At 31.7% G+C, this 27,430-nt stretch overlaps 1 protein-coding gene across 1 annotated transcript in view; it reads left to right on the top strand.

Annotated features, from left to right (window-relative positions):
• Positions 1-27,430, top strand: part of LOC115879168 (prominin-2) — a 176,362-nt gene that overhangs the window by 133,000 nt on the left and 15,932 nt on the right. Inside the window, exons 14-21 of the mRNA XM_030895857.1 lie at positions 4,336-4,527; positions 13,440-13,598; positions 23,813-23,940; positions 24,006-24,050; positions 24,637-24,702; positions 26,374-26,409; positions 26,582-26,617; positions 26,698-26,748. Coding sequence (XP_030751717.1) covers positions 4,336-4,527; positions 13,440-13,598; positions 23,813-23,940; positions 24,006-24,050; positions 24,637-24,702; positions 26,374-26,409; positions 26,582-26,617; positions 26,698-26,748 — 713 coding nt within the window. The remainder of the gene's footprint in view (positions 1-4,335; positions 4,528-13,439; positions 13,599-23,812; positions 23,941-24,005; positions 24,051-24,636; positions 24,703-26,373; positions 26,410-26,581; positions 26,618-26,697; positions 26,749-27,430) is intronic.

Here is a 27,430-nt window from a genome sequence, read left to right as displayed (position 1 = left end):
CCTGACGTTAAGGCCAGCTTCATCACGGACACCCTTTGTGCTGCGAATTCGTTCATAAGGATGCGCATCTTCTTATTTCTTCAACCAACGATAATACAAAATTCTGATTTAAAATAAAAAAGTTGGTATTGTTCACTGTAACATAACACACCTGGTATAAAAAGTCTTTGTTAAAAAACGCGAAACTAAAAATATCCAGATGCAATCCAAAAAAGTCGAAATTTTTTTTTTTAAATTTGCTTCTATTTTTCTTCTTTTTCTTCTTTTTTTCAATTTTATTCCACTTGACTAATGGTATTTACAGGATGTTTTAAAAAACATGTGCCATCTCTCGTAAAAATAAGATTTCTTTTTCGTATCAACATAGGTCCGATTCTGCTTTGTTTCGTAGCTACAGAGTGTTAAAGCCTTAATATTTTTTCGATTTATTATAATTTTCTTCAAAGTACTTTCAGCGTTTCGAATTAAATTTTGGGGGTAAAAGTTACTATAAATGCGACATATTTTAAAGCAAAAAAAGTGTTAACATATTTACCAGGGACGTGCGTATGTGTTATCACTGGAATATTTTTCTAACAAAAAAAACATGTACGCCACTGACTTTTTTTCTCTTGATAATAAAATAGTGTAAGCAGTTTAATGCCGATTAAAAGTTGTCTCTTGATATTTTGTCGATTTTGGCCTCCCTGATGAGATAAACGCAATTTTATTAATTTGCCTTGACCCAAGTCTAATAGCATACTTTAAAAAAATTTAACATCATTAACTTGCGAAAGTTTTAAATAAGTACTCATTGATTCCTCATCAAAAAATATGAAAAAAGTACTTATAAACATAGGTATGGAAATGCTTAGTTTTAGAGTTACAGGATGTTAAAACTTTTTAAAATTAGGGTTTTTGTAATTATCTTAAATACCATTATTTTTTTTATTTGAAATAGCTGTAGGTTGGACTAATAGTAATAATAACTAATAGTAATAATATTTAATAATAAACTAGGGAAATATATAATTTATTATTTTTTTATATTAATTTTATTAATTGTGATTAATAAAATTGCGTTTATCTCATCAAGGTGGCCCAATTCGACAAAATACCAAGAGATTAAACGGTCTACACAACTTTGATATCAAAAGAAAAAAAGTCAGTGGCGCACATGTTTTATTTTTAAAAAATATTCCAGTGATAACCCATATGCACGTCTCTGATGAATTTATCGACACTTTTTTAGCATTAAAATATGTAGTATTTATAGTAACTTTTACCCTTGTATATATATTTTTAAAGTAGATCAACCTAAGACGTTTATGGATGTAAAGCACCAGATGGCGGGGCGTATTTCACGATCTTTTACTACAGAAAAATATTTTTTGTTACTCTAAATTTTGAAGCTACCAATAAAAACAGAGAAAATAAAAATCGATAATTTTCGGACTGTGCCAATTGGTTACTAATCGACCAGATACTTTTTGTCTATTAGATATGCTATAAAAGCTGGCAATTATACAATTCGACCATTGTAAATACCCGACAAATTCTTCAACGCCGACGAGGCCGATGTTTCTCACTGATAAGAAATAAAAATGTTTGTTTAGATAATTTTCGAGGTATTTTTTCTTTCTGAATGCACATTTTAAAGTATTTTATATTCTTTGTCCCCTTTACCTATTATCCTGGTCGCACGTATGGAAGTTCTGTTTCTTCTAGTTTTAGAAAATGTTCTTATTTCTTTTTTCTTTGCAGTTGTAGTGCAAAATTAGATTAATTTATTAAGTTTAATTATAGTGTTTAGTGTAGCATGTTAGTGTAGTCTACCAAAAATAGTTTAGTAGTGTTTTTATAGTTTATTTTGTAGTTAAGTAGTAGGTGAAGGGGTATTTGGGTATTTCTTCTTTTTGTTTTCCTTGTAATTGTAGTAGTTCTATTAAGTATTGTGATAGATACACTATATCTTCCTTCAACTTCGTTGAAAAGTGCGTTATCATATAATCTTGGTTTTCTGGTAGCAGAATATACGAAAAAAATCTGATCAAATTTATTTGAAATTAAATTAATCTAGTCTTATTAATCAAGTTAAACTAGTCAAATAATAATAATAGTTAGTTTCAAAATACTATACAGGGTGAGTTTCCTACGATGTTCTCTATGGGTATCTCGGAAACTACTGGAAATAGAGAGTCGGTTAATGGGGAAAGAATTGCAGTTTTGTGGGGTCATAAATATGCGCCTTTCGGATTTTTGAAAAAAATTATCGCTTACTAGATATTTCGAAAAAAAAACAAATTTTGGCTATTTTAAAACTTGTCCCTAATTCCATTATAATATATTTTAGACAAAAAGTTTTCAGATACAAGTTGTAGATAATTACATATACCTAATGAGTTTGTGTTTTCTGATTTCTTCTAAAGCCTGTAATTTTTGACCATAGTTGGCCATGACTTCATAAAAATCACCGTTTTTAAGCTTTTCAGCGATATAGGTATATGTATATGTTTTTATCGAAAAATTACAGTTAGATACAGAGTTATAGTTATAGGCAATTCTTTTCTTTCTTGGCTAATTTCACTTAGTTGACATGGTATTCTTACTCTGTTATGATTTATAACATAGAAACACAGAATATATTATTAAACGGTTCTTTACGATTTACATTACGCAAACTAAAACCTCATAATATCACTACCCCATACACTTAAGTTATTTTAGAAAATGTTCTCCCGTACCGCCTCTTCGAGGGGGCCCATACAATTGGTCCACCATCCACCTCTTCCGATCCCTGAGTTTGCATAATTGTGATATAAATAATTTTTAACATTTCTTTCATTATGGGGGGGGGGGAAGTTTCATAATGAAAGTCATATTGGAACCACCCTACTGCGCGACTATCTAAATTTAACTTTTCTAACATGTCTTGAAAACCGTTCTCTTAAAATCGTAAATAACGTTCACGACGTTAGGAGGACGCAATCTCATTAAGGATGTGATTATCTACAACTTTTATCTGAAAACTTTTTGATTAAAATAAACTATAATGGAATTAGGGACAATTTTTAAAATAGCCAAAGTTTTTTTTTCGAAATATCTAATAATCCATGAACTTTTTCAAAAATCTGAAAGGCGCATATTTATGACCTCACAAAACTGCAATTCTTTCCCCATTTAACCGACTCTCTATCTGCAGTAGTTTTCGAGAAACCTATAGAGAACGTCGTAGAAAACACCCTGTGTATTGAAAATACTGAAGACCATAATATAAACAGAATAAAAAATAAATTTTGCATTATCTAATTAATTTATTTTCCTGATACATTTTTTTAATGAAAATGTACCTACTTGAATTATTTCAGTTAGATGTATTCTGCTTTTAGAAAGTTTTATGGTTTAACGGGATTTGTGTATGAGTTAAAATAATGAAATTTTAGTTTTTATAATTCTTCATACATACAAAGTTAAAGCAAACTTGATTTTAAAACTCTGGCCATATTTTACATTAATAAAGATTTAATTGGTGTAATAAAGATTTAGATGGTGTATTAAGTACAATATATTTATTTTAATGTCAAATAATATTGAAGCAAGTTGCAATTTTTTGAACATTTAATCAAGAATGTAAAAAGTTTTATGTTTTCAAAAAAAAATATATCGTAAAATTCGTTAAACAATCAATTTAGAATAAAATAATCTAAGAATGAAATGATTCTTTAATAAACCTGCACTAAATCAAATTAAAATAGGTATGTAACTTTTTTTGAATATTACAGGCAAAAATAATCCACAATTTACAATAAAATAAAAGTTTCGTTTAAATATATTAATCAGCTGATCACTATTAAAGTTCGCAGAAACCCGGGGCTATATTGTTACATTACTCTGAGGAAAATAACGAAAATAATTGATATTTTTGACTCCGCCCCGAAAGGTTCACGATTTGTCCTCCAGTTGGCAGCACATTTTGTCTAGTCGGTTGGGCAACTTTAAGAATATATAAACAAGGCTTTTACCCTCAAAATTTTATTGGAATCACTAAAAGTACTTGGAAGAAAATTATAATAAATCGAAAGATTATTAAGACTATAACGCCCTGTAGCTACGAAACAAAGCAGAATCGAACCTATGTTGATATGAAAAATAAATCATATTTTTACGTGACGAATCTCCCTGCTTTTGAAACACCCTGTATACGTAATTTCTAGATTTATGGTAATTTTAGCTTTTTTACTTATCTACAATTGAAATATCCCCTAAAGTCATCCATCAAGGCACAATACCCTCGACCCCGAACACAATCGAACAAAACCGAATCCAATTTAACCGGACCTTTCCGCCATTTTCCAGGCCTTTTCCGTGAGGAAACTCGCTCAGAACGAGCTGCAAAAGTTGAACGAGGCCCGCGGCAGGATCCTTTACAAAGTGACCACGCTGGAGGTGGTGCTGCCCCCTCTGAATAGGCGAGTGAATCAATCACTGTCCCATCTCAAAACCATCCGCTTCTTCCTGGACAATCGGGCGTGGCAAATAGCGCAGACGGTGAGCAGTAGGCTTTTTGATTTAATAGGGTTGTATTAGAGAATAATTAGAATAAACTTGATGTAGGAGTATTAATGGAGTTAATTTTAGTGCTGATAGTTATTATATTGTATTTATTGACAAAGAAAACAACTTTTTGCTTTATTTATCATTTGTTGTCTCCAAAAATTTTTTTTTTTTTTATATTAGAAGTAAAAGTTCATACAAGGTGGCGCTCCTCATTCGCCTCGGTTAATTATACGAAAACGGAAAGATGTAGAAACAAACTATTTTATGAGTATATGTGGGGATGCAATGTACACAATTTAAAATTATTTTGAAATATATAGGGTATTTCAAAACTAAGATCCATGCCAAAGTTATATTTTTTCTTATGGAACGCCCGGTATTTGACTTCATCTTTGGATTCTTGGGCCCAAAAAAAGGCATTTATTATAAGGGTTAAATATGTTTAAAATCTTTGGTTTTTGAGATATTTAAATATGTATGCTACCCGAGATGCTACCAGAGCTGGAAGCTCACAGAAAACTCACACTTTTTTATTTAACTTTTATTTTTTTAAAGCAGATTCTAATTCTCTTTCAAACTATATTAGAGCTTCCTATACCTATCTACCTCGGATTTTGAATAAAAAGCGATTTTTAAATAAAATGGCAATCACCTAAGGTTCCGTCTAAGGTGCGATTCTCACTATAACGAAAATCGAAAGTTTTCATAACTAATCTCTTACGTACCTCAATAATAATTATCGAATCAATTAATAATCAAAAATAATTGAAAAGAAGAGAATATTTTCATTTTTATAAACAAATTTCACACCAGTTAAAATAGTTTCCGTAGTTGTTCTATGATTGGCGTTCTTACACAAAGTTTTTGCCTCAATTTTGGAATTTAGGGTTTATCATATATTTTGGATGCTAAATTACACTCGTTATCTTGTTGTCCCTAAGATGATTAGGGACGTCGGACATTGTTTCTGGGTTATCTAGCTGTTTGAGGACGTTGATGGATGTTGCTTATTTAAGGCAACATTAAGATTTTTTAAGCCTATTAATAAAAGGGCATGCGACAGTATTTTATTTACTTTACCAGCAGGATGAGAACATTACTTAAAAGTTTTTATTTTTATTTTTATAAAGTGAACTTTATTCGGCTTCTCTCGATTATCGTCAAATAATATCAGGACTTAGCTTGGTTTTGAATCTATATTATGTTGAGCTTAGGGAATGTTTTAATTTATTTTTTTATTGAGTAAAAGCGCTTTTTAAATGGTGTAATTTAAAATTCGGGAGATTTTTTTTTTGCAAATAGGGTTGTGTCTGGAAACGTTCTATATCTTTTTTTAGTTTTTCTGTAATAAGTGTTAATTTTTGACAATCCTCGCCTAAATTATCAACGATTGTCATTCCCCAGCCTTCTTGGAAGCCGTTTTTTCGATCATACGGGATATCTTGGTTATCTTCGATTTATACAGCGTTTCTCGTTTATAAATAACTATCACTGTGCTACTTTTATATGAAATTAAAAAAGGGGTAAAAAATGCAACATTTTCAAATTCGCACTGTCTTTCAGAAACCAAAGGGGCTAGGACAAATCTGTGTGTAGCGTTTTTAGTTGCATAAAAAACGTAGTAGAGTCATGAGAAAACCGCATCTTTGTATGTCTACTCATAAACGAAAAATCCCATAAAACACACGAAAATGGGACACCATGTACAGTAAAGCTTGTTTATTTATATCTTTATTTTTATTTATCTCGTGAGTTACTAATGCGTATGTGTGATGACAAAATGGCGAAGGAGCTTAGAAAACACCAGAAATGTATATTTTATTCAAAAATTATTTTCAGAATAATTTTACACATCATGTAAGATTTATGTAATTTTGATTAAAATCGTTTCTTATTATTATTTTAAATTCAAAAACAAAATATTAAATACTTTAATTGAAATAAATATTTAGTTGATATTTTTATTATATTATTTAATAAAATATTACTAGGTAGTAATTTTACAAAAAAATGTTATAGTATTTTAATAAGATATTTTTACATAGCTTTACAAAAAAAATAATTTTACAAAACAGTTTATTAATATTAAATGATTATTACAAAACGATATTATTTTCTTCACAATGAGTTTTGTGAGTTTAAAAATTAAATTTAAATCAGAATAATTGGAATTACATGTACAGGGTGGGTCAAATTCGACGCTTGTAAATGGAAACACATTTTTCTATGGGAAATAGACGAAAACTAATATCGGTGTCTGGAGCTCAATTTTTATCAAAAACATGATGGTGAAAACCGCACATCAATATCTGTTACCGTTTCGGAGTTACGGGATGTTTTTCAAAAATGTGCATTTTTAATAAATCGCTGTGACTTTTTTGCTATGGAAAATTTTGCATTTCTATGAAAACATTTCCAAAGCACCTTTTTACGTAGAATTTAATGGTTTAAGTATAATTTTTTTTAAATTAATAATTTAAGAGTTATCAGCAGAAAAATTGATTTTTTATTTGGGATACCCTCTATATTTTTAATTAACTGAAAATAATTTAAAATTACCTTTCCAAAAATATAGCACACTTGATATTTTATTATAATCCTTTTCGAAATACAGAATTTTTAAAAGTTCGCCACTTTTAACTAGTAGGCTTTGGACCCCTTATTGATGATATGATGATATGCCCTTAATGGAACTCGAAAACATATTTTTCCAGCAAGATGACGCACCGCCTCTGAACGCTGAAGTTATCAACATATTTTTGCAGCCAATTTCAAGAATAATTGAATAGCTAACCAAGATCCCAGACGTTGGCCGTCGAGGCCGCCTGACTTAGTGCTTATGGATTTAATCCTATAGATATATTTGCGGAAGAATAAAGGTTCCTTATTCTTCCGTATAATCTAGACAAGAATTAGAAATACTTAGCAGTTATGAGAGGGTATCTTTCACCCCCATTGAGTTAATGAATTCCGCGAGAAATGTTCAAAAACTGCCCCGTCTGTCCATAACAGAAGACGGTCGATATGTCGAAAACCTGTAGCAAAATCTCATGTCTTGGTTTGCTGTTTATTTTTATTGTTATTAGATATAGTTTAAATTTGTTGATGTTGGTTAAATATATTTTAAATTGTTATAAAATTCTGCATCTCTCATAGCAAATATCATTTTCGTTTTAATTGATGCTCACAGCCAGAATTTTTTTGCATTACAGCCGGTGCCGTTCAAAGCCTACTTATTTAAAGCGGGCGAATTTTTATATACTCTAATATCTCGAAGAGGAATTGAGGAAAATATCAAATGTGTTTGGTTTGGTTTGGTTTGGTTTGTATATTTTTGGAAAGGTAATTTTAAATTCTTTTCAATAAATTAAAAATATACAGGGTGCCCCATATAAAAAATCAAATTTTCTGTTGATAATTCTTAAATTATTAATTTAAAAAATATATATACTTAAACCATTAAATTCTACGTAAAAAGGTGCTTTGGAAATGTTTTCATAAAAATACAAAATTTTCCATAGCAAAAAAGTTACAGCAATTTGTTAAAAATGCATATTTTTAAAAAACACCCCGTAACTCCGAAACGGTAACAGATATCGATATGCGGTTTTTACCATCATGTTTTTGACAAAAAATGAGCTCAAGACACCGATATTAGTTTTTGTCTATCTTCTATAGAAAAGGGTGTTTCCATTTAAAAGCGTCGAATTTGAACCACCCTGTACATTTTCTTGGCAGTCGCTGGCAGTCATTGGCAGTCTTATGGCAGTCGCCTATAATAATTACATGGCAGTCATTGGCAGTCTTCTTCGTAGTCATTGGCAGTCGCTTGACAGTGAAAAATTATTTTGGCAGTACGTGTACATTTTTTACCCGAGTGAGACACCCCTCGAGAAATACAATCTTGTAGTAAAATTGAATATGTCTACACATATTCACAAAACTTGTGTATATTTACCATAATATATTTAGTAAAAAATGACGCCAGGTCACGTGACTTCTTGTAAAGCTGATGCGCATTAAGTATTCGATTGAAAACGTAGTTAAGAGGAAAGACGAAGAACAGTTCAAGAGAACGTCTCAGAGCGTGGATGATTATTATTTTTAAGGGTAAGTATATTATATTAATTATGTTTATATGCAGTTTCTGTAAATATAAAGCCAACTCTCTTAGAAAACACAATCATTATTTATTATAATTAGTTGCATATTAATTTTAGCAATCTTTTTATGTAAACATAATTATTCCATTATCTCTCTATATCAACATATCTCAAGTATTATTTATTCTTTCAGACTGTGTTTCGGAGGATTAATTTAATTGAAGACTGGAGTAGAGGACTCTATACATCTGTAGTTTCTAAGTTAGTAAGTTGACTGTTCTGATTAGATACATTTTTCTTGCATGTATCTAATGGCAATTTTGTTCCTATTTTGGTTAAGCTCAGAATTCAAGTAAGGTTCTTCTAGTCAAGAAGAGATGGCGATAAGTATCTTACATACATAAGTTGACTTTTTGTTAACCTTTATAATAAATATTATAATAATTATTATATTATTAATAAAACACGTGTTTTATTAATTTTTTTAATATTTACTAAAGCTTTGTGAATTTACAAAAGTAATTGTAAATTCACTATAATAAAATGTTTAAATTTGTTGTTACTCTATAGTAATAGTACAAGAAGTTGGCGATTTTAAAAGATAAATTTACAATGAAGAAGTAAATTTACTATGAGATACACATTTTTTACTGAAATTCATAAAGAATATTGTATTACATACATGCTCCAAATTAGCCATACAGCGATTTTACAAACGAGTTGTAAAACTAAAGAACGAATGGTAAATTTACTACAATAATCTGTGACAATAAATAACCATCAATATTGTAATTAAATTCACAAATTAATTTTTTCAGTGTGTGATTTAAAACCAGTATTGTTGCTTTTTTTAAATTAATATCCACAATAACGAAGCTTTTACATCGCATTAAGCTTCAGTTTTTCCTCGATTTCAGAAACAATTACCGCGAAAAGCTGTGTGTTCTTTTAAAGTTTTACTCCGTTTTTCATTTAGTTCCTATTATCCGTTTGTTTTAGCCGGCACGTCGACAATAACAGTAGTCGTTCGCGGCATTAGAAAGCTGCAAAGCCAACAAAAGCATCGCGTTTAATTGCAAGAGACAAGAAAAAGATTCTCGACAAAAGTTAAAAATTACTTGGGCGACCTTACTGCCCCGTCTCATTTCTTTCGCTTGGTTTAATATAAAGTTTCTGGGACTTGTTTTGTTTTGTAATTTTCCATTATAACCAGTAATAATGTGCAGTGACATTATTATCCGCAGTCCGCAGTGGTAAGTAGTTCAGTGACAAAAGTAGAAACAAGTCATTCAAATGTTGAATCGTACGCCTACAAAAGTAACTGTTCTAACAGAATATAAGCATCTTATTAGAACACTCACTTTCGCGGTGTTTCATCGCATCAATTCGAAGTTGGTAAAAGAAAGCTTAGAGAAACTGAATAAATTAGGCAAAGAAAATAAAACCTTTCTACTCTGGGTGCTAGCCCACCAAGAAGGTAGTGAAAAGCAAACATCCTAGCTAGAAAATAAGCGAAAACTCCACTAGCTGGAAGAACTGTTCTGCTTCACAAGTGGAACCGGTCCGGTTCTGGTCCGGTAATAGATATATATCATAAACGGTCCGGCGTAGTCTGTGGGACTACGCCTTCTAAAAAGTTAAAAAACACACAAAAACTAAAAAACAACAAATTTTTATTTCATTATATATTATATTATGTATTATTAAACTAATCTAGACAAAAATGGGTTCAATTAATATAAACTTTCAGAAAATATAGTACAAAATAAAATAGCATACATATAAATTTGGAAAAAAAACAAATATAGGTTTTTACTAAGCTCTAAAAATAAAACCAAATTACTAACAGTCATTACAATACAGAAATAAGATGTTAATACTATTATGTAAAAAAATAAGTTATAAAACTGGAGTTAAAGGAAAAGATTTTAGTTACAGCTTGAGGCAAATTTCATTGTTTTCCTGAACATGTTTTACACAATAGATTCGTACATTCTAGGCATTAAAAATAATTAACTAGGACGTAACATTGTCTTTGACTAGGATAAGAACTCTAGGATAAAAATAGTTCTCGTGGAATATTTGACATTGTCAAACGCATTTGTCTGGCAGATTGTCATATTGTCACCAATTGTCACTATCACAGTCCTCATCATATCATTTTAATAAAGTTTCTTCATAACTAGAGTCTCCTAAGGGCACTCTTTTCGAAGACCCGGTCATATTTTACACAAATTTGTCACACATAAAATTTTACACAAACGGTCCAGCGTCGTTTGTGAGACTACGGCTTTAGTAACTTCTTCCAGAACTTCTAAAAAACTAATCCAGTTTGGGCACAAATATGGCTATCAGTTGTTGAGCTAGAGGGGCAGGATTAGCTAGAACGCCAATCCTTTGGGCGGTCCCAGTAACTAATGAGGCTGAGTTAATTATTTGGCGTAGTCTGTCAGACGACGCGACGCCGGACCAGTTAAGGGTTAAAGCGGAACTCAAAAACCTGGAAGACTCCATCCGTAACTTGGAATGGGAGTCCTTCAAAGGTCTGAGACACTCGAAAAAGTTTCTCAGAACTTACGACCGAGAAAAGTCAAAGATTTTCCTTGTTTTAAGTAATGGTGGGTTCATACAGCCAAATAAAATAAAATAAGAATAAAATAAAATAAAATAAGAAAGTTGGTTATATGGGATACCGTACATGCGTTCATACAGCCAAATAAAATAACAAATAAAATAAGAAGTCTTTGTCTTTTAACTTCTTGTTTTATTTTATGTGAAAACGGCTTTGCGCACGCTTAATTCTAACCTACAAATATTTTCAGTTTGGATTTAATTTATTTTATAATTTCACATAAGTAAAATGTATAATATAGTAGGCAACGAATAAATAAATATACTATAAATAGTAAAATTACTATAAACAATCGTAAAAGTTAACTTTTATCCAGCCTCATCGTACTGCGCATGACCAAATATATATTTCTTATTTTATTTTATTAGACTGTATGAACGCACACAAATAAGAATTCCTTATTTCTTATTTTATTTTATTCTTATTTTATTTTATTTGGCTGTATGAACCCACCATAAGAAAAATCTTCGGATAGTCACGGGGTTTCTAACAGCTGTCTCCTCAACGAACAGCTCCGCAGATTGAAGCTAAAAAACAAGTGCGAATGCAGATTCTGTGAGGAAAATGTGGAAACAGCAGAACTCCGCATTACTGAGTGCACCGTTGCGACAAACATTAATGTCATAAACTTTGGTACGACTGATATCGGAGATGGAGAACTATAACCTCTGTAATACCGTCTCCGATAGTGGCGTTTATGCAATTTAATTACCTCTCCAAAAAAAATCGCATATTTTAAATTAACACCAAATTTTAGTTAACTCTATCTTCTTTCAATCAGGTGGAATATTCAAACGAGGAAATGTATCGTGAGAAAACTATATATAAATAAGCTGTTTCATTGATACAGTAGTACTGGCACACCGAGTATAGTAACTTTTTGGTTTTTGTATTTTTAAAAAAAAACAGACAAAAATAAAAAAAATGTTTAAAAAAATAAATTAAAAGAAAATTATTCGAAATACTATTTCAGTTTAAATGATCCAGACTAGAAGACGATTCCTATATCACTACTTTTTTTGGACATCCTGTATATAGTAAAGTATTTTTAGGATATCATGCGCATTGTTGGCTGCAGTCAACAGATTGTCCACTGAGAATGCCTGCATTGGTGCGTTTTATCAGTTGTGGTCATATCGTTGATATTTCTGTACTAGGATTGCTAAAGATGTTATTACTGTTTGCTAAAAAAACGGCTTCAAAAAATATTGTGCTGTTTTGACCAAATATCTGATTTTTTGGCCGCAATATCTGACTTCATGTTTCACATTTTTGTACATGTTTTTTTGTGCTCGCTAAAAGTCGTACATTTAGAGGACGTTTAAGCCGGGACCCCATTAGACAACACGCCACGCCACGCTACGCCATGCCACCCCACGTCATGAAAATATGTGTCTATGTTTTTCCATTAATTACATGCGTACACACTAGGGCTCACGCCATCCCACACGTGTGATGAGCAATTCGTCTGTCTCAGATGTCATGTGTATACACTTTCCCACGTAGCAACACGTGGACTTACGTGGGCTCACGTGCTATAGCGTGGCGTGTGGCCTAATAGGGTCCCGGCATTAGTCTCAACGCATTCACAAGGTATCTGGTAGATACACTTTTTCTCTTGTTTCGATGACTCCGGCCTTGTTTTTGTTAGGACGCTTTTTACAATCGATCAGATTTGAAGACAGTTTTAATGTTATACTTTTTGGGTGTTCGCTTAATCTTTTCTTACGTTCCTTTTACATATGGAATAGTCAAGAAAGAGAGAGAGAGAAAGCTGCTCCTCAGGTCGGTGCACCATTGAGTCAGCTTTACAATTCGATTGTACTTCGTCTAGGCATTCTCATTTTTCAGTGTAACCGACTACTTCACGGATGAATGCTTAGCTGTAGTATGAAAGCTTAGTAGTCTTAGAAATTAGAATAGTTTGCACGTGATAACTGTCAGTGATCCATCTGACCTAAATGTTGTGTAGGTCAAAACAAATATAGACAATGAAAGTCCGATTTTTTTAGCTTCTGCACCGAGTAGCGCATTTAGGTAGCAACATTTAAGTTTTGTATTTTGTAAAAAGCAAAACCAAAACAAAAACAAATAGGTACTTTTAGATAAATGAAAGAAAACAAAAAAAGCAAGACATTCAAAATACCATTTCTGTTTAATTGTTCCAGACAAGAAGACGATTCCTGGGCAAAATTGAAAATTACTTGCGCGACCTTTACCGACACGTAGCCGCCGCCGTCGCCAAGGAAATCGGAAAATGTCGCCCGCTGTGGCAGATTTTCCACGCCGGCCGCTTTTCCATTTGCAAACTAATTGCGGATCCGCTGGTAAGTCACAGACAGTCATTTTCGCGTTAAAAAAGTTAGCCAAGCGTCCCGTGCAGTGTGGCGAAATGGCAATGATAATGGACAAAAAAAATGCTCAATCTTGCTTGTTACTTTAGAAATAATTTTTACAAAGATAATTTTTACTATAAGGTTCAATTTTATACCTTCAAATAAAACTTTAGATTAATCAATGTATACAGGGTGGCGCCTCTCATACGCCGCGGAAGCTCCAAGCAGAACTGTAGTTTATATCGATATGAAATTTGGGAGCCTATGTAGGTTAACTGAAAGCATTTTATAAAAATATATAGAATTATACAGGGTGTCAAAAAAAAGTTACACATCAAAGTTGTGTTTCTTCTAATGGAACACCCTATATATTAATTGATTTTCGGCTTCTAGGAAAAAAATAAACGTGAGTTTTATTAAAGAAGCATATACCTAAAATCTAAGGATTTTGACATATTTCACATTTTGTGAAAATGAAGAGTAAATTTTAAATTTCGATAATAGCTACCTAAATTTTAGTTGACCTTGTATAGCCTGATATTTATGATGTTTTTTTAAATATTATTAAGGTTGCCTACCCCTCAGACAAAGATTTTCCTAACTATTTTAATTTTTATGATTTTGCGTCAGTAGATCTTTATTATTTGAAAAAATCTGGGTGGCCGTGTGATATACCTTTTGTTAATTTAAGAAAAATTAAAGATTGTAGAGTAAAACACTCAGCGGTAATAAAAAGATACACGTTTAAAACATATTTTAATTATTACAGAATTAAAACTAGATATATATATATATATATATATATATATATATATATATATATATATATATATATATATATATATATATATATATATATATATATATATATATATATATATATATATATATATACATATAAATCTATAATTATGTGACAAAAATTAGCTAGATGAAATCAAATGCTCAAAATGCTTCCTTTCCTGTTAACTACATAAAATGATTGTCTTTTCAAAAGGATCTTTTCATTTTAAAAAGCATATGTGGAGTTCTACCTCGAAAAGCAGCTACAATAATTTCTCTCATGTTGTCGACAATAGTTGGTCGAGTTTTGTAAACACTGTCTTTAACATATCCCCATAAAAAAACCAGACTAGATGACACCAGGAGCATTTAAGTTTTCTATTAATTGGTGAATGCACACTGCATTCACCAATTAATATAATCATATCAATTCTCTCTGATGCAGGATAAGTTTGCATTTTCAGCAAATTTCTAAGAATTTTTTTTGTTTTAACTGACCCTAAATGATGACTAGTTGATAAAGTTGGACTAATTTGATAGCTATGTTGAAGTAACGTCAGACATAATCACAGCCACCTACATTTTATCAAATAATAAAGATCTACTCAGATCAAATCATGTAAATGAAAATATCTAGGAAAATCTTTATTTGAGGGGTAGGCAACCTTAACAGTATTTTGAAGAGACATGAATACTCCATTGAATATCGGAATAACATACTGGGTGTTCCATTTAAAATAAAAGAGTAACATGCTTTTAAAGGCGACCAATGTTCAATATTAATTTTGTCTCACCCTGTATAACATTTTCAAGTTTTAATTTGATTTAAAGTACAATAGTTAATCTAACGACATATTAGGCTATACCGGGTAAATTCCAATTTAGGTATCTTTTATTGTAATTTAAAAAAATGTTCTTTATTTCTAGAAAATGTTAAATATGTCTAAAACCTTACATTTTACTCATATACTTTTCTTATAAAACTCACCTTTATTTTTCTCCCAGAACCCGAAAATCAATTAATATATAGGGTGTTCCATTACAAAAAACAAAACTTTGATATGTAACTTTTTTGGGGGACACCCTGTAGAACTCTCTATATTTTTAAAAAGTGCTCTGAATTAGCCTACATATGCTGCCCAAATTTCATTTCAATACAAACTTTCGTTCTCCTTGGAGCCTCCGCGGCGTATAAGAGGCGCCACCCTGTATATTTCGAGTCAAATTGTCATTATAAACCGCATGCTACAGTTTCAAATAAACCATATGCGAAAATATCAAAAGTTCACATATGATATGTCATTATATTCAGAGTTTCATTTATAATAAAGTCATATAATAAAGAAAAAAAAATACCGAGGTTGTCGTTTAAAAATCAAAAGTTTATCATTTCCGGTGAAACAGGAAGTGACCAAAAAATTATTGAATAAAATCAATCAATCCTAATTTATGTCATATACTAACATACCAAATCTCCGTGTTTTTATCTAAATAGAACAGCTACGTATATTTCGAATCAAAATAAGTTAATTGCACATAATTTACCTTTATACAAAAGTGCTTCGTTTGTCCGTGTCAAAAATCAAAAATAAACCTGAACGTTAATTAATTTAAAATTTATTAATTTTTTAAACGTTTTATGAAGCTTAGATAATTTGTGATACGAATATGAAATTCCATATTTTCACCAACTAGATTATTATAATAGATTTTATTCGCCTCAATAGCTTTGTGTGTCAAGAAACGTTTTTTGGAAGTAAGTTTTGGAAAAATATATTTTTTCCTCAAAAAGTATGCGCGGTGGCGTTTTTTTACAAGAGACTAAAAATATAGTAAATACTAAAAGGACTATTTTACAAAAAAAAAATGGTGATCGTTAGAGTTGGAAATTATTTTTTTTATACTTTTATTTTTATATAGGGGTGGAAGTAATTTTTACCCTTTCCGTACTTTTTCTTGATTTTTGTGAAAGTCAAATGTTAACGTGCTTAACAAAACATAGACACACAAGATCTCACTCAAATCGGAATAAATGGTTCTTAAAATATCTGAAAAAATGTGTTTATTTTATTAAAGTTTTAATGCCATCTAACGGACAAAAGAAGCACTTTTATATAGAGGTACATCGTGTGTCCAAGAAACTTATTTTGGTTCGACAAATACGTAGTAGTTCTATGTACACGGAATTTTGGGACATCCCGTATAAAATATATTTCAAGCCGTTTAAACAATCAATATGTGACTAAAACGAGGACTTCTACACTTTTGTAATAAATATAGTTCTTATCAAGAAACTTTTTTCAATACGTGACCCCCTATTTCTAGTTTATGACTAAAAGAAAAACATTCTAATTTTTGTCCACTGTTCATCAACTCTATGCGTTCTGAAGAATTAGTTAGAGGGTGTTTGGCTCTTTAATTTTTGTGCTATGATGGGATTTAAAATTACTTTCTACGGGCAGTAATTAGTGCATGAATTGTAAAATTGCTTTGATCATTCTAAATTAAATTCATTATAATTAAAAAACAGCATTTTTTCGATTTTTTTTGGTTTAATTATTATTTAATAAATGCAGACATTGACATAAACGATGACAAAATTAAAAAAAGTTTTATTTACTTTACTATAATTTTTTATTAAATGTACTGCACGACTATTTATATCACATAAAATTTGCTTTTATTGTGTACAGTGGCGGACAAAGGGGGGGGGGGGCGGAAGGGGCGGTCCGCCCCGGGCCCCGTCTTTTAGGGGGCCTCCGAATCTTAATAAGTAATTTTTTATTCAACTGGCAAACAAGGCCAATATTATGTTCAGTAGTTGTAAAGCAGTTTGTTAACAGTATAAATGGAAGCAGATATTTACTTAATTATCAATTATCAGGTCCCAATAATTGTGAATGAAATTTTCTATTTAGGAAATTAAATCAAGGGATAATTTTCTTTGTTTAAAATATCGAATAATTATAATTTTTTATATATTTTGAAACTGAATTTATTTATTTTAGCTTTTAAGTTACTTTTCAATGGTTTCATTATTTATTTTTACTGAATAAACATTTTAAATTACAACCAATGCACAACATAACTTATATTCTAGCTTCATTTTCCTTTAGTATAACGGGGGCCACGGGCGTGAGACAGCGAAGGGGCCCCTCGGATCTTGGAGGACTTACATAATCGCGATATTTTGTTGCGGTATTTCCCTGGAAGCATTTTCAAGAAAAAAATATTTAAAATTTTTGGACGAAAATAAGTACCTGTCAAAAAAATTTGTACAGCCTAAAAGTCAAATTTAGTGATTATCACAGCCCCTGTGACATAAAGAAAAGACATGTGGCTATCTATTTCAAAAATTAAATTGTTCAAATGTCATATAATAATGGCGGTAGCTGTCATGGAATTGAGCGATTAAAAAATTATCATAAATATTTTTTTCCAAATGGAAGCCCACTTTTTTTATTTTACTAGTAAAAAGGTTTTCCAATTCGTTACGTTTTAACTAGACATATTCCGCCTATACCTAAAATAAATCGTTTTTAAGTTATTTAAGATTTAGTTTGAAAACGTATATATTTTTCTTGATTTTATCTAGCTTCCTTTGGCATTGTCAAAGAGTCAGACAATTCAGTTTCATCTGTCAGAAAATTAATTTTTTGAATTTCCTATATTATAACTACTGCCTGCTTAAAAGTTTAAAAAGTGTATTTATATAAATATATCTCGTATTTTTAGCTTGAAAATGATGATCGATAATATACTGTTATAGGCATAAGTATAGTCAAAAAGTAACACATTTTAAAAACGAAAGTAACGAAAACATTTTCACGGTGAAATAAAAAAAGTGGATTTCCATTTGAAAAAAAAATGATTTATGATAATTTTTTAATCGCTCAATTCCATGACACCTCCGGCCATTATTATATGACATTCGAACAATTTAATTTTTGACATAGATAGCCAAATGTCTTCTTTTTATGGTACAGTGGCTGTGGCAATCACTAAATTTGACGTTTAAGCTATATACATATTTTTGACAGGCAGTTTTTTTCCTCCAAAAATTATAAATATTTTTTTTTCTCAAAAACGATTAACGTTAGGTATAGAGTGTTTAATATCAAAATTCATAAAATTTTACAGAGAATTTAAGCATGTAGTAAAAAATGGAGTCACCCATTTAAAATAAGAAAGTTGCTGTCAACTTCCGGTACTTCCGAAAGTGCCGCCATATTGAAAATACTTTTAGTCGATAGATCTCATTGTGAAACAATGACATTCACAAAATCTCATATCTAGATATTATAGTTCTCTAGAAACTTCAAACGCAGGCTTAGCCTGGGACATCCTGTATAAATACTTGAATTTTCTCAACCATTATACATACGTTGTTCAATGTTTACAAAATGTGCATTAGAAGTATATCATTATCTAAACAGACCGGGGGCCACATTTAGCTTCGCCGCCCCGCACAGTGCTTCGAACATATTACGTAGTTAGAGGACAAAGGCTGGCTCTAGAGGACAAAAATCCAAAACTTCTCTTTTATTGTAAGCAATTTATTCAAACTAGGTTTATTTGACACAAATGATGAGTACTCTCATTGTACTAAATGATGATGTTCTTAGTCCCACGTTTATGAAAAAAAAATCTTATAAATAATAATAATGTTGGAGCTGTGTTCCATCTAAGCAAATAATAAGTTATAGTATGAAAACGGTGTAAGTATTAAATAAATTCCTGTGATAAAAAAAAATTGAAATAACATTAGAACATGATTCCTACAATATAAGCCTAATATAAAATAAAAATGTTTTTCTTTTATGAAAAAAAAAAAACATTAATGTTATATTTAATTAAAAAAAAACTTGAGATACTATAAATTTACTTTAGGACAACAAAATGCACAGATCGTAACTACTCTGATTCAGGAGAATTACTGCTGACAGAATCTTCCAAATTTATAGTATCCAAATCACAGGTAGATGAACTATCCTCACATATAAGATATTTCTGTACATCATTTTTTAATATGTTACTTTTTCGCGTTGTTACTGTTCATTTTGTCGGTATGAGGGGTTCGGATGTTAATAGTTACCTCTTTAATAGACCATATTCATATATTGTTTTTTCCTTTTCTTGGGCATGAGATTTTATAATAAATTGAAAGATGGACACTTTTTTTATGCGACGTTTCGCTCCAACATAGTGGACTTTTTCAGGTGTCTCATTTGACTGGAAGGTTCATCAATATCTAATAAGAACATATATTTTGAAATACAAATAATTTTGAGTTCTTGTCCTTATGATCAAGCCAAGTATTAGCCAGATCGGCATTGCTTATCAATTTTACTCCATCTGAAAAGTATTATAAAATAAAGTTCGTCGCAAGCAGACGCAGGTGAACTATACAAAAATTAAAAGTGTATGAATATGGCAACAAAAATATTCAATAAATACGATATGTTTTGATATGTTTTTTTTAAATGCCTTTTTGAAGTTTGAAAACGTAAAATTTTTATACCCATTTAAGAATCGTCTTAAAAAATAAATAAAAACTAAACACTCACGAACTTGTTTAGAAATAAATTTAAAGTACATACCTTGTTTAACAATATCCATAGTGGCTTTCAATTAAGTACGTACCCGTTTAACTCCATAATATACAGAACTACTATGAATGTTATTCTTTTCACTAAAGAGATAATGATCGCAAAATTTATTTTTAGTGAAAATATTTGCTAACAAAAACGCTGTTTATGAAAAATAATATACAGGATGGTTGAACATTGCTATAAGTATAAAATTATATATTCAGATATTAGTAAATTTTAACTTATTTTTTGATTTTTGTCCATGGGACGAAGCACTGTGCTCCGGGCCTCCGACAGGCTTAGTCCGCCACTGATTGTGTATGTATACCGTGTGGTGCATCTGAACACGGAACCTAGGAAATTCCATGTAAATTTTGAAAAGGTTAAATATTATCTCCCCAGATAATTTTATGCAAAAGTTGTATTATACTTTTTTGAAGAGGCGTTAAAGTTGTACTTTCGTCTAAAATTTCGTTTTTAAATGTTATTTGCAAAAAGCTACGTTGAAATTACTAAAAATTGATAATACGGCCCAGAGAAATTGAAATACCAGCAAAAATATGATTTTGTCTTTGTCAAATTCGATGACACATTTTAATTACAAGAATTTGTGTAGTTTGGGGGAATGGTTAATTTAGGTGGTTAATTTTACCTGAATTTGAATGATCATCTACAAAAGAATTAGTTGAACTGGGAATAGAATTCGCGGTGTATGATTTGTTTGCTGTTCATTACTCGATCACTCGCAGGCCTAGCTCATACCACATACATTCACAATAATTTGAGAAATAATCGAAATATTTGTTACTAAAAGAACTATATTAAACAACTATACTAAGTAATGTTTACATAATGCCCCATTCACAGCCAAACAATACTCCAAATGATTGTAAAATTTACGCATCACAATACAAAGCTGTTAAGGGGAAATCTTTAGCATTCCACAGAGATGTCGTTTCTATTTCATCTAAATTTCTGTATTTAGTATGTGCTCGTAAAGACGGTTTTTGAGTGTGCTTACAGGAAGAAGTCGTTCGGCGAAAGATCATGTTCTTTCTTTCATGACCCAAGAAGGTCTTTTCCTACTCTATCCTTAATAAAACATGAAGAAGAATATTGAAAATTGAAATTATTGTTGTTTTCTTCCTGTTCGTTATTTTTGTCTTCACACTTTCATGTGCTTAATACCATGCCTTTAATTTTAAACCTCTGGTTTATTCTTTAAACTGTTGACTTAGTATAGGACTCTCCAGAGACTGAGCTGACACAGCCGGTATACTATTTCCAGGAAAATACCGTTTAACTATCGTAATTTTTTCAAAGGTTGCGAGAATCATAATTATTTTATACAAAATTACTCTATTTTGTACCAATTTTGCACCTTCAAATGCACCAACAAATTGTGACATCGAATTTGACAATGACAAAATCACATTTTTGCTGGTATTTTAATTGTAGCTTTCTCTGGGCCGTATTATAAATTTTACGAATTTGAAGGTAGATTTTTGCAAATAACTTTAAGTGCCGATTCCATATGAATTTAGAATTAGAATTTAGAATGAGTGGGAGGGGGGTTAATCCCTTCGACCTTACAGATCCATTGTGTCCCCCTTTCTTGAATCATAACCTCATCATACAGTCCCAGGGCTTTGACAAAAGCCAGTATCTGGGATGGTTTTATAGAGGGTAGTTCTCCATCTCCAATATCAGTCGTACCAAAATTCATGGCACGAATGGTTGTCGTCTCGGCGCACTCAGTGATGAGGTGTACTGGTGTTGCACCATCTTCCCCACAGAATCTGCATTTGCCGTTTCTTCTTAGTTTCAATCTACTGAGGTGTTCATTGAGGAGACAGTGTCCTGTTAAAAACCCCGTGACAATCCGAAGATTGTTCTTACTCAGACCCAGGAAGATCTGTGTTTTTTCTTGATCATAAGCCCTCAGAAACTTCTTCGAGTGTCCTAGACCATTGCAAGATTTCCATTCCAGGTTGCGGATGGAATCTTCCAAGTTCTTGAGTTCCGCCTTGAGTTGGTTACCACTTGGAAAGCAGAACGGTTCTGGTCCAGTTAATGGAGTGTTCGCTCCTTTCCTAGCTAGATTATTTGCTTTTTCATTGCCTTCTATCCCTTGGTGAGCAGGCACCCAGTGTAGGAGGACTTTGTTTTCTTTCCCTAATTTATTCAGCTTCTCTATGCATTCTTTGACCAATTTCGAATTGATTGATACTGAGTTGATCGCCTTTAACGCTGCTTGACTATCAGATAAGATGGCTATTTCTTGTTTCCGATAGTTCCTATCTAAGATAAGTTGTACGCATCTCTCGATAGCGTAGATTTCTGCCTGTAGGATACTAGGGTAAGTGCCCATTGGTTCGGAGTAATTAGCTCTCGGCCCAAACACTCCGATCCCTGTTCCCGTATTGGTTTTGGAAGCATCAGTATACCAAGTTATGGTATGGTCTTTTAACTGCTGGGCAAGCGTTTCGCTCTTCCAATCCTTCTTATTGCTCAATACTACATTGACATGTTTGTCAAAGTTGTACGTTCTTGGCATATCGTCCACTGGGAGTTGCAGAAGTGGTATTTCCTTTTTGAGGGTGTTCCAAGCCCCTGATCTGACAATTCTCCCAGTACTAATTCCGTTAGTGACCATTCTAATCATTGTCGCATTGGCATATCTACCAATGACAATGTGCAGTGGTGTTAGATCTAGAATGACCTCCATTGCTGCTGTTGGACAGGTTCTCATGGCTCCTGTGATGCAAACACATGCTAGTCTCTGGACTTTGCATAGGTTTAGCCTTGCCGTCCGTTGCTCTAGTTTTGTGTACCAGGCAACTGCTCCATAAGTAATCATGGGTCTTACTATCATGGTATACATCCAGCGCAAAATGTTATGGGAGCAGCCCCATCTATTTCCGGCCAGTCTTCTGCATATCATGAGAGCCTTTATGGCTTTGCTGGTAGTGTTCTTAATATGCCTGTTCCACAGGAGTTTACTGTCCAGGGTTATTCCCAGGTATTTAACTTCCTGTGTTTGCAGTATTTCCTTTCCATCTAGTTGGATTCTTTTCAAGTTTTTCAGACTTCGCCTTCTGGTGAATGGCACTATCGCGGTTTTGTCTGAGTTGATACTCAGCCCGACAGTCCTACACCATCTCTCAGTGATACGGAGTCCTCTTTGGATAATATCACACAAGGTGCCATCTGCATACCCAATGCAGTGTATTCCCGCTAGAGTTAATTCATCTAGTAGTTCATCCACCACCAAGCTCCACAGCAAAGGGGAGGTTACTCCACCTTGTGGAGTTCCTTGCGTTGTTTTAACAGCTACAGTTTTGGTGCCCATCTGAGCCTCTGCTGTTCGTGTTGACAGCATTTCCCAAAACCAGCGAATAATAGTTCTGTTCACCCCTCTTGTTTCTAGAGATCGCCTGACCACCTTATGTGATTCCATATGAAACGAAATTCTAGACAAAAGTACAACTTTAACGCCTCTTCAAAAAAGTATAATACAACTTTTGCATAAAATTACCTGAGGAGATAATATTTGACCTTTTCAAAATTTACATGGGTCCCATCTTCCGATGCACCACTCGGTACATATAATTTCACCACAATACACCAAAACACTTTTACTTTTACACTGGACGCGCGTTTCGCTAACCATGTTAGCATCATCAGCAGATGATTATAAACTCAAGAGTTTATAATCATATTATAAATATATACGTGTATTGTGGTGATTTAGTGTTTTTATTTTGCTGTGTAACACCAAAGGTTCCAACCCTCAACTGTAACATATAATTTATTATGTTTTTATTTTAGAATGGCATAGCTGTTTGCTGTTATTTTCTCATACTTCTTTTCATCGCAATTACACCCATTGTAATAAAGCTGATAGATTACTACAAAGAGGACCAGGACGAAGATATTATAACATCAATATTGCATCGGTAAGATTCTATCGCTGTTTTATTATATTACAAAACAGGATATTTATCATTTTCGTTTATGCAAGACGGTCCACTCAAGAGGAGAGAATTTGGGGTGGCGCTATTCAAGAGTAAGTTACAATTTAATAATAAATTTCTTAAGAAAGATATAATAGAAAAAAGATACAGCACTTAATATCGTAAATGAAATAACTCTTATACTAGCAATAGACCCAAGATCACCAACTTCAGACCTACCAGGCAACTCTATTCGAAGAGTATTTTTTCCTATGCGTAGTCTACCAAAAAGTGAATAATGTTTTCTTTGGCAGTTTCATTTCTAGCAAAGTATGAGTAATATCGTCACTAAAACAGAAAATTTTTAACATAATTAAAAATATTATTTTCTGTAAAATTCCAACAAGTATTCCCAAAATGTTTCCAAAAAGCCAAGGATGCGTTTCAAACAAATTATTGACAGTCGGGTGCTTATATTAAGCTCATTTATAATTGACAGATTGGTTCTTTTAGTTTAAATCTAAAAAGTAAAGCGTCCTTTTACAGTAGACATAAAAATTACAGAAAAATTATAGAAAAATTACTGTGAATTACAGTAATTTTTCAGTAATTTGTCGAACCGCCAGCATACTGAAAATATTTCTAAGCGGCAAATCCAATCCAAATATAATCTGTAAATTTATTTTATTTTATTGCTAGATCGCCAGAGAATCAGCCAACCGACGAAGAACGCCCTACTACTTCTTGGACGTCTCCATCAGTTAGGTATGTTAAAGAGGCCCCTACAAAGAATTATAGATAATAAGGATTTTATTCGTTACCTAATTAAGTCTAATTTTAAAAGGCATAAAGTCTTATGGAGATTTTAATCCACAAACAAATAATACCGTATGATCGAAAAAAAGGCGTCCAGGTGGCTTGGAAATGACGAACAATGACATTCCCCATATAATTTTACATATAAAAAGATAGCGATCTTTATTTCATAGTCATCACCGACGCCGGCAGCTGTATCAACAATTCATAAACCATAACTCAGAACTGAAAAGTCATATACGTCAGTTTTCAGCTTTCAAAATTCAATTTGACAACACCACAGCTGCTTTTATTAGAAATTAGGTCCTCTCGAGCTAGCTTTTTTACATATTTCTTAATTTCAACTTTCTAGCTTAATATACCTAACGTAATAATAAGTACCTAACATGTCTTTGATATCCAAAAGTATTAATTTAACTGATCCAATGATAATTTTGTAAGGGTCCACCCTGGTCCACCTCTAATATATTTTTTTTAAAATTATACTTGATGTTCATTATAATTTAATATCTATAAAAATAAATAAGCATGTCAAGTAGGAATAGTATGGTTATACTTAAAAAAACAGATGTGAAAATAGTTTTTAGATCAATTAAATGACGTCTTAAAATCGATCTCTATAAAAGACCACTACGACGCTGTGTTTTCGATTGTTTAGTACATGTATTTAAATAACCTTTATGAAAATTAATATGTTACACCTGGATTTATAGAAGTCTTCTTGTTTGATAGACTCTACCGGGTGCGTCTCAAAATAAGTGCGTCTCATCCCCTATAACTGTTTTATTTTTTCAAATAAAAAAAAAACGAGATTTGGTATGTTAGTATATGACATAAATTAGGATTGATTGACGTATTCAATTGTTTTCCATCACTTCCTGTTTTACCGGAAATGACTACACCTTTTGATTTTTAAATGGCACCCTCGGTATTTTTTTACTTTATTTGATAGAAAATGACACTCTGAATCAAAAGATATACCATATGTCAACTTTTGACACATTCGCTCAGAAACAAATTGCATTTTAAATTTCAATCTAGAGTGCCATGGCTGTGTTAAAAACGCTAATTTTTAATCAAGGAGCCCTGGAAAAATAGATTTGATCGTCTTAATGTTTTTAGTGTCTTGTTCTGGTCAGTTCAAAGATGCCCAAATTGTATTTTTATTCATATCTCAATTTTTTCAAATGGAACGAGGGTGGCTCATTAGCATATTTGGAAAAAGAATTTTTTTACGAATAATTTGATACCACACACTTGGCATTTCGAGTCAAAAATGTCAAAGTTGTCATATATGATATGTCATTCTATTGAGAATGTCATTTTCTATCGAATAAAGTAAAAAAAATACCGAGGATGCCATTTAAAAATCAAAAGTTGTAGTCATTTCCTGTGAAACCGGATGTGACCGAAAACAATTGAATATGTAAATCAATCCTAATTTATGTAATATACTGACATATCAAATCTCGTTGTTTTATCTGAAAAAATAAAAAAGTTATAAGGGTGGGCCACTTCTGAGACGCACCCGGTATACTGATTAAATCCTATTAACAAAGTAGTTTCCTATAATTAGTTTCCGTAAGTATACGAAATTAATATTATATGTTTTTTATTTAGGGAAAAACAAGAGCATCGTGTTCCTCAACCTCCTAAGTAAGTTTTTAAAGATGTTTATAACAATCTGTTTTTAGTATTTAACATTATCTAGCAAATTAAAATATTGTAATGTAAAAACCAGTTATTTTCTGTATCTGTAGGTACAAAAATTTTATCCAAAATATCATAAGTAAAACATAATTATATTAATTAAGTTTATTTTTCTCAGATTACCCTCTGTATCATCTCAAGTTCACAAACCAAGGTGAGGATATCCTGTTCGACAATTATTTGTTTATCATTAATTATAGGTAATTTTATATCGTTCTTTTTTTTGACGTTCAGGGTTCCTCACACCTCTGCAGTAAGGAGAACTAGATCGCCAAAACAGAGAAGGTAAGATTCCAAAAATAATTAATCGAAAAAATCCTTCATTAATCTTGTTTAAAATTGATCAATACACAATAAGTTTATATCGAAAAAATATATTTTTTTAATATAAGGAGCAGAAATTGTAATGAATAAATTGATTAGTGATGATATCCTTACTTAATTATGTATATGTTACAGTAAAAGTTGGAAATCAGTGATTGTTAACAATTACTAGTAAAAGCTCACATTCACTGATTTGCTAAGACTACGCCAGTAAAAGTTCAACAGCTATTTTTGAAACCAACTTTTACTAGTGAATGCTAACATTCACTGGGCGATGGCAGTGAGTTTGAAAGATTCAGTTAGCGTGGTTGCCACATGTTGTAAAATATATGGATAAATAAGGATAAGTTGAATAATAGACAATATAAGGATAACATTAAATTGGGCTAAACGTTGGCAACGTTGACAGACCTCTGGCGTAAATTTGCTTTTTTTGTGGTTATGTATAATTGTTTTGTTATTGTTGTAAAAGATGCTGTACAGTATTTTCCCTACGGAAGAAATTTTCTGTGAAAAATTAAGGTAAACCAGGCACTCGCAAAAAGGTAACTGTGCTTGTTTTTCATTTTTGCAATATAATGAAACCATAGCAAAAGTTAAGCGTGCAAGAGAAAAAAAATGGTAAGGTTTTTTATGTAGCCAG

Source organism: Sitophilus oryzae, unplaced genomic scaffold, assembly GCF_002938485.1.
Source record: "Sitophilus oryzae breed Bouriz unplaced genomic scaffold, Soryzae_2.0 scaffold_1576_pilon_pilon, whole genome shotgun sequence".
NCBI classification, from domain to species: Eukaryota; Metazoa; Arthropoda; class Insecta; order Coleoptera; family Curculionidae; genus Sitophilus; species Sitophilus oryzae.
Note: the sequence above shows the minus strand (reverse complement) of the source record. Positions and strands in the feature narration are given on the sequence as shown.